Raw genomic sequence first — 8,978 nt, forward strand, 5'->3', positions numbered from 1 at the left:
AAATTGGGAAAGAACTTTTTAAAAAAAAAAAAAAAAGCAACATTGGTCACATCGTGTTAAATTTTAAATAATATAAAAAATATTAAATGCAAATAGAGTGCATTACACATACCGGAAAAACTACCCTCTTATCTGTGACGCCCCTTCGCTCTGACCAATCAGAGGTCGCGGACCGGTTCACGTGTTGTTTTGGATCCGTCCGCACCACGTGCATGGAAGAGATAGCGTTTCTCTGTGCACGCGGCTTGGAACGTCTTTGGGACTCGTTAAATTGAGCGTGATATCGCAAAGTGCGTATTTTTCTTCAACAGTCCGCCCGCGTTTTACTCGACATGTCGGCGGGAGGTCAAGAGAGCCGCGGCCGGAATATCCCGAAAGTGAAGCGGGTCAGCATCCTGGAGGCTGCACACATGCCCCAGGATTACTCCACCACTCCCGGGGGGACGGTGTTCAGCACCACGCCGGGAGGTAAAGCGCTTCTCGGCTGGATGGGGGACGTGACACGCTACGTGGAAATAGAACCAACGAATCCGGAAGTGAACGTTAACAGGCATCTATGAAAACTAGTCGTACTTCTACTGTTTTCACTTTTTCACTGTTTTATTTTATTTATTTTTTTTAAGTATAGAGATGCATTTTATTTAGTTTGTCGTTCGACAAGTTCGAGCACATTTACTGTATTTGCTTTTCTTTTTTCCAAGTTATTTATTTTGGCCACGCAATTGTGTCGTAATCCTGTGAATGATCGACAGCATTTCTATTTCTCATAGCAGACGGAACGCTCTGCAACTCGAAAATGTGCAGCCTATAAAATGACACATTTCATAGATTTCCCTTCATAACATTTTCTCTTAACGAAAGGTGGTTCTGCAGTGTGTTTTACCACTGGAATGAGTACTTTTCAAGATGAAAAAAATAGTTCATTTTTTTTAAATCTCCTCATGGGATTCTGAATATACTCTAATGTAATGCAGTCATTATTTTGGCTTAAAAAATCTGTCTTAAAAAAGTCCAATATGTGATTTTCAGTGTAATAGCAGGGGTTTAAAGAAATAAATGAACTTAATCGCTCAGTATGTAAAAGACATCTTGTATTTCTTGATACAATCAAAGATTGTGTACTCCGATAAAGGCGCCAGAAATTTCCTATTTATAGGACTCTTTCTGGTGATAACAGATACCTGTTGTTGAGTTGCAGCAACATGTTTACTCAAAATGGCCAACGTACCACGAGCAGGACACACTGCTTATATTGATGATACTAGTGAACCTACTCGTTACATCTTACTATTTTACAGCTCAGATTTCAGCTTCATAATCTAATATAAATACTGACTGAATGTCGTGCCTGGCAGTATTTTGTCTGTCTGACAAATGTTTTGGTGCTGGTATTTTGTGTTGTTGAAAGTTTGGTCGTTTCATTCGTTAAGACACACGCAGACGTATATTTATACAGTATATAACATGGAGCGGCATGTTGGCATAGTGGTTAACGCCATAGGTTATTTAGAGACCTTCAATTGTCAGACGTGTGAATGAAAGAGTGAATGGCTGTTTGTCTCTCTGGCCCCGCGATTGACTAGCGGCCAGTCCAGGGTGAACCCCGCCTCTGGCCCATGACAGCTGGGATTGGCTCCAGCCTCCCACACCCCTACACCCCTCCTGTAACCCAAACTGCAGGATAAGTGCTATAGATAATGAATTAATTGGTTGGTGTGTGTGTGTGTGCGTGTGTATAGATGTATATTATGATTACACATTGTGATGCTCATGTATTATTTGACTTATAGATCTGTATGATTGAGACTATAGAAAATTCCAAGTTGCTGACAAGAGCAGAGTGAGAGTATCGGTTGTGATTGTGAGAAAGCTGGCACAGAGTCCAGATGTTGCATTACTGATAGTGAACTATAGCAGTAGCAGGTGGAACACACTTTTACGCAGATAAAAAAACCTGTTTGGTCACCAAATGTGTGCAAGGGGTACTAGAAAGTAAGTCCTGTGGAGTTGTTGGGCACGTAAAGGTAAAGACACAGGTCACAAATATAAAAAATGATTGGAGTAGTATGGAGTTAATTCTATTTAATTTGTGGAAAATACAATTTATTTTTTACAGGAATTCAATACCTCGTTGATAAGTATGTATCTTACACATCCTCTTTGCCTGAAAAATTGGGTCCACCACTGTTTTGTTGCTGGGATCGACCAATTTACCTCAAGCCTGTGTATCTCCAGTATTGACTGTGAGCATATGCAGGACTTGACAACATCTATAAAAACCATACAAAACTGGATTCTTGGAGGAGCAGAACCGGCAGATCTGATCAACAGATACAGGTTCTTGTGACTGAGACAAATTTCATACCTGGCCTAGCTGGGACCTGGAGCAGCTCGGCTCTGGTGTTAAGAACCGAGAAGCTTCTGGTTCAGTTCCCGACCTCCTACTAGCCTGTCAAAATGGTGTTGAGCCAGACACTAAACCGCTTCTCGGTGGCTGCACACTGCTTATTATTCATCCGTGATTGGTTAAATGCAGAGGATTCATTTTGCTGATTTTGTGCTGTGGATATTACTCAATCTGACAAAGTCAAGGATTTCTTTATCTTTACACTGCAGGTTTGCTCATGTGACAATCCTGTTGACCATGGCCTCCTTTTTACCCAATGATGTCAGATCGCAGCTGTTTACTGTTTTCCTCTGATTTTCATCCACCCAAGGCATTTCCCCCCTGGCTGTGGTAGCCTGATAATCCCCTTACCGTTCAGCGAGTTGATGGCCTCTTAGACTGTCAATTTTGCACTCCACTTATAACCTGTCTGAACCTGGGCTTCTGTGTTCTGTACAAACTGGTCAAGTGAGTGTCTCAGTGTGAGCATGGGCCTCACCTTTCCTGTTTGCAGCCAAGAATAGATGGATTTAAGTGGGACTCTTAAGTGTGGGCGCAGGTTATTTCCCGATGTGGTTGTTAACATTTGTGTCGGTCTTCAGGGCTCTTGTTGAAGTAACAGTCTCAGGAGTCAAACCCGGCATGACTACATTGTGAATTGGTAACGCCGAACCTTGAACTTCCCTGAAAGGCTGCTTTTATCAGTCTGGCTCAGACAGTCTACTCCCTGTGTAGAGCCTTCCAAGGATTTGGACATGGTGTTGCACCATTGACTGCAAGATGCCTGTTTTCTATCCTGACTCCCTTCATGAGTGAGAGGCTAGAGGCTGGCTTCAACCTCATCCAGGTCCATGACAGCCACTCCTTTGGCCTTTTTAAGGAGTTTTTTGGTGTATCCAGCTATCTGAAGAGAGGTGGTGACATCACCCATAACTTTATTGGGCAAGCAATCTCCGTCTTGCCTAAAACCTGACTCCTCGAAAGTCAGAATGATCTCAAATCTTGCTGTGAAGACACGACGGGGGGAGACTACTTACTAAAAGCTATCGCCGGCTCCCACTTGATTGTGTGGCGGTACGGTCCATATTCGACATTCGGACATCGTTACTTGTGTTTTGGTGTTTTTCACACATACAAAAAATGGCAACAGCCTTTTTACCTTGATCTAAATGTTTGCAAACCGCTTGTTGTTTTTTTACAATGACCTGATCTTTCTTCTTTCATTTTTAGAATGTCACGGTCTTGCTGAATATCTAATAATTTTTTGCTTTTTCCTTATACTTATATTTTTATAGCATTTCATGTTCATTTAACTCTTAGGTAACCTAGTTTCAGCTAAATCTATAATGTCCATTTATCTCAAAGCTTTTTTTCTATACCAAAATGTCTTATTTAACTAAATATCCATGAACATTATTGGCCTCATCCATCAAAAAAAGATTATTTTCTTACATCTGCTGTCAAACATTGACCACCTGAAATGTCATCATTCTATGTGTCAGGTAAAAATGACAAGTCAATGGAAACTGTTTTAATCTCATACCTGGTGGCAATGAGACTAAAAAAAGCTCTTGCATTTCAAATGTCCTTTTTCCTTTTCCTTTGCAGGAACCAGAATAATCTATGACAGGAAGTTCCTCCTGCAGTGTCGTACATCTCCCCTTGCCCGTACACCTCCCAGCCTGCCTGACATACCAGGAGTCACCAGTTCACTCAAATCCTCTTCCACAGAGGCAAATCAGCTTGAACAAACCCTGAGCAATAAGGCTGAAAACAACCGTGCAGAGGATCATGGTAAACCCTGTGTTTTCATAATTTGCTGGCAGTAAAGCACTTTATGTGTTTATGCTACAGATGGGTTACGCAGATAGTCCCAGACTTACAATGATGATATGGTCCAACAACCACATCAGGTGTCTGTGGTTATCTAATTTTTTGATTTTTGCTAATTATTGGTGTATTTTCTTCTTCCAGGGGAAGATGCCCAGTTTGAAATGGACATTTAAAGATTCAGCCAAGAGGACACATTTGTCCGTCGGTTGGACAAGTCCTTCGGTTGACTTCGGTTTTATTTTTGTGTACGATGATAAACATTTCAGTTGGTTCAACCGGAGCAGGTAAATCTGTTTTCAGATGTTGGAAAAGGGTTGTTTTTTTTTTCCCCCCCTAGGGATTAACGTGCCAATTGCTGCTTCTCTTGGATGGGCACTTCTGTATAGCTGTCATTGATTTGACAAATAATTCTAATCCTTTTATTTTTTAATAAATCCATCATGTTTCATTGAACGGGACTCTTATCATCGGAATAATGTCAGAAGGACAGCCTGAGACCTGAAGAAGCCTCGTAGATGAGACGCAACACAACTTCAAAAAAACTGTCCATTGCTCCCCCTACTCCTGATCTCCAGGACAGGAAATACAATTGCCTTATTTTAACACCTATGACTTTGTAATGACAACAATTGTAGTCTTTGAGGATAAAGCAATAATTTATTGTATTACTGTACAATGGAAATATATACAGGGTCATTGTGACCCAGATGTTTTAATAAAGTTAAAGCGCTTACACCACACAGGTATCTTCATTTGTCACTAAAGTGACCTTAAATATAAATGGCTGAAAGGATACATCAGAACAACAGTATAATCTCTTTGTATACAACTGTTTCTGTGAAGCATCTTCAGTGCTAATTTGAGTTAGCGGGATGCTCCATGGTCCCGACCTTTTTTCTCGAATTATCGTGAAATCGTCAGTCTATGCCATTTTCTTATAACAGCTGGGCCGCTTGAAGTGTAACTTCCAATTTCGGTCACCTAATTTATGGAAAGCCTGCCAAGAATTTCAATATCCTTGTTTTTTCAATCCACGACTTAGAGAGCAGAGTCCAGGACATACGGTAGTTGCTATCTTGTTGCGAAACCACATTTTCCGGACATCTATAAAGTGTCAGTTGATGGTTTCCTGCTTTGCGTCGTCTTCTTACGCCATCGACTTTTAAGTCCCGGAGCTGTGTCGCTCAGTCTTTGACTGTTTACAAGTCGCCGTGTCGCTCCCGCGCTCAGTGGCAGCCGCACTCTTCCACCACCATGTTCTGGTGAAGCCTCATGACCATCTTGCCATTCTCATAGTACAACATTGAAAGTGCTGCCAGGCGTGTGGGGGCGCAGGACACGCAGGGCACCTTTTGGGGATGGTGATGTTTTAAAAGACTCTGAAGTACAAATAGAAGAAAAAAATAGATTTAGACATTCATTCAGAATTCATATTTTAGCAATGCAGCAGATAAAAAGAGAAACTGAGAAGTACTATCTTACTTGCATATATGCGTGATTGGTCGGAGCAAACGTTTCATCCACGGGTGTGGGGCATCTCCCCTCACAGCGATAGGCGTTGTATCGTTTTGGATGGATTATCCACTGACCCCATCCAAGCTTCTCAAAGTCAACCCACATGTCCACCTTCTTACACAAAGGACCCTTCTCTGTGGGGTTTCCGGCTGTCCGCCTCCTTCTCACCTGCTGGTTCTGGTGGTCCCTCTTTGACCTGGACACGGAGCCGACCGTCCGCTGCTCCCGATCCAGGTTGATGTATTTAGACCGCTCTGCTGTGTGGATGAGAGTTGACGTACCCTGATTTTTAGGGTTCTGCCGAGTAAAGACTACCATCATGACTTTGTCTACTGTTGGGTGTTGGACTACATCCTGCTCCCGCTGCCCCGACTCCGCGGAAATATAAATCTCGTCCTCGTCCAGCCGCCGTGTGGCGATGTCCTGCTGCAGCCAAGCACGGAGTATGTCTGTCATGGTAATCACAGTCCAGGAGCCTGGAGACTCTGTGGAACTGGGATGAGCACTAAGGCGGCCAAGGAGGAACCGTCTGTTGTCGTGGGAGTGGTAGATGTCCAAGGAGACTCTGGAAGACTCGCTGAAGGCTTGCAGATGGATTCGAAGCTCAGCCATCTGGACGATGTCCCCGGAGGACATGGAGGACATGTCGAAGGCGATGGATACCCGATGCCCGACCTGCTCGCAACCTTAGAGACACAAGCACAGAAAGATTAGAACGGCAGGAATCAGATTGTTTGAGGTAATAAAATGTAGACGGCCAAAACAGTTGCTTCAGTGTCCCCCAGCTTTTCCTATTGCAACATCTAAATTGGACTAAATCTTTGCGTTTCACTAATTAATTCACAAACTACAGCGCTAATATCCAAGAGGGGGCTCTTACTTTGAGCGGCAAGGCTGATGACAGAGTCGGTGCCTTGCAGTCCGGCTTGGTCCGAAGTCCTGTCTCGGTTTTCGGTCATCAAAGTGCGATAGAGCTGGATCATATAACCGGGCTGCCCGCCGGTCCTGTGCACGGCGCGCCTGGAGCCACCGGTCCACCTGGCGAGCGGTGCGTCACGGCGCGTCGCGGTGAAGGTTGGAACGGCAAGGAAACCGCCAATACACCCCGCTAAGAGAAGAGCGCACATTAAATCCGCCGCTTGTTTCGCCATTATTCCAAGATTCGGTGTTGTCACGTCGAAGGAGAGATTTGAAATGTCCCAGATGAAGAAGTCCGGACTCGCATTTATGATGACACAACCGTCTTCGGAAGTCTTTGAAGATACCTGTCAAAGTGCAGATGAATGGTGTGTGTGAGTGTGTGTGTGTGTGTGTGTGTGCATGATCCATTGGAGCGCTCAATGGGTGTGATGAAATGTAATGACAAGGTCGTTATGTATCGAAACCAATGTCCCTTTGTTGTCTGAAGTAAAGTAAAACTGTGAAAGATTGTTGTTCTTTTATTTTAAGTATCCTTATAAAACGAAGCCTGACAATAATATTAGTTAAGGAGATTAGAAGCATCTCAACTGCTTGTGATTGATTGGGAAGAAATGGTGGAAGGTGGTCATATGTCACTTTTTTGGACTGGATAAAGTAAAATAAAATAAAAATAAAAACCAAATAACAGCATTGATTATTTGTGTTATTTTGGCTCACAATCAGACCGTCGTTGTAATTTTAATTGAAATGTGTTTTCTTATAGAGTGCAATAAATACAGTAAATCGAACACCTCCGGAAATTGCAATTTTTCATAAAATTTTGATTGATTTGATTTGAAACCCAAATACAGGTAAGTGAATGCTATTATAACGCAACCCATTTATATGTCATATGTCACTAAATTTACAGTCTACAGCTAAAAACAAACACAACAAACAATGTGAGTCAATTAACAACAAATAGTGAGCTGAGATCAAAATTAGATGTGTATCAAATAAATGATCAACAATAGAGAAGAACATAATGATTTATGGTATAAAGTCATAAACCCCAAATGATTTTTCCAAGAATTAAAAATAATAATATCGGTAGCTTCATTTTAAACATGATAAGCTTTTCTTTGAAGTCAGTGATATGTAATATGTCCTAAGGCTTTTACTGCGACACATTATGTAAAATGCTAAGAACTCAGTGCACAGTTGATGAAAGAAACAAGCGTGAACACAGAATCGATGGCAGCATCAAAAGACGTTTAAGGTCTGATTGCTGGTAAATTCAAAGACAATATGAACACTTGATGGAAGAAAAAAGGGATGAACTACAAAGCTTTGAACGCCTTTGATTAGGTAGAAGGAGAAAATGTGCAAATCGTCTTGAATGGATCTAGTTCTTATTAAGTGTACTGCTTTGGCGAGATCTGACGAGCTTTTCTCTCTGTTTCGAATTATATATTGATGATGGAGAAAGTATTGTGGGGGATGCAAGGCAGTTTTGAGATGCGTCATAACAACTTGTCTCCACTGGGATACGCCAAAACACTATTGTCATGCATCACACTGCTATTTTAAAAGATTTGATTGGATTACATTAAAATGAAAATTATGATGAATTAAACAAAACCACTTGTCTCACGGGCTCTCCGGGCGTTCTCCAGTCTTTAATACTGAGGCAGCCTACTGCGCATGCTCTATTCAAAACCGGAACGTATGATAAACCTTTTTTAAGGAACGTATGATAAACATTTTTTTTAAGGAACGTATGATAAACATTTTTCAAGGAACGTAGGATAAACATGTTCGCACCCGAGTCGAGCAAACAGTCCAAACACCTAACTTGACTGCTTCCTCGCCCCTAAAAACCTAAATAAAACCTTCTTCAGACTACATTTTAATATAGTTTGTTTGTAATGTTTAATGAGTGTATAATATATAAGTTGCTTTTTAAAAAGTTCATGATTTGTAAAATCATTTTTAGGTGATTAGTTTTTATTTCTTCGTCGTGTGCGTCCTCTATTGACGGGCTGTCACAAACTTAGAAAATAAAGTTGATTTTTTTTTTTTTTTTGAGGATATCCTCATTTTAAATCATCGTATAGATTAATGACGCATGGGACACCGAGCCAATTTATATTCGGTAGTAATTTAAAGAGTAAAAAAACAGTCTTTTTGGTATAATCTTGTATTTGATTTTATTTTTCTTTATTTCGGACGCACTGTCACGTCATCCCGCTTGCAGCAGCAAAGGCTTAATAAGGGCTCCCGTCTCAGCTGATACAGTTCATCCAGATGAGCGGCGCCGGACAGCATGACGCCACGCAAGCTT

General features: G+C 41.6%; 2 protein-coding genes across 2 annotated transcripts; one reads left to right on the forward strand and one right to left on the reverse strand.

Annotated features, from left to right (window-relative positions):
- The first annotated feature begins 194 nt into the window (after positions 1 to 194).
- On the forward strand, positions 195 to 4,957 carry LOC147231240 (eukaryotic translation initiation factor 4E-binding protein 2-like). The gene is made up of 3 exons (XM_086152523.1): positions 195 to 468; positions 3,995 to 4,180; positions 4,361 to 4,957. The coding sequence occupies exons 1-3, from the start codon at positions 333 to 335 to the stop codon at positions 4,390 to 4,392; spliced, it is 354 nt and encodes a 117-aa protein (XP_086008649.1). The 5' UTR covers positions 195 to 332; the 3' UTR covers positions 4,393 to 4,957.
- A 343-nt stretch (positions 4,958 to 5,300) lies between these two features.
- Positions 5,301 to 6,911, reverse strand: LOC147231241 (nodal homolog). The gene is made up of 3 exons (XM_086153098.1): positions 6,615 to 6,911; positions 5,702 to 6,420; positions 5,301 to 5,598 (listed from the first exon to the last, which is right to left on the reverse strand). Exons 1-3 carry the CDS (start codon positions 6,883 to 6,885, stop codon positions 5,446 to 5,448), a joined length of 1,143 nt encoding a protein of 380 aa, XP_086009224.1. The 5' UTR covers positions 6,886 to 6,911; the 3' UTR covers positions 5,301 to 5,445.
- Between the last annotated feature and the right edge of the window lie 2,067 nt (positions 6,912 to 8,978).

The sequence above is a fragment of the Fistularia commersonii genome, chromosome 9 (assembly GCF_037954325.1).
Source record: "Fistularia commersonii isolate RoL2024-O1a breed Wild chromosome 9, RoL_Fcom_v1.0, whole genome shotgun sequence".
NCBI lineage: Eukaryota > Metazoa > Chordata > Actinopteri > Syngnathiformes > Fistulariidae > Fistularia > Fistularia commersonii.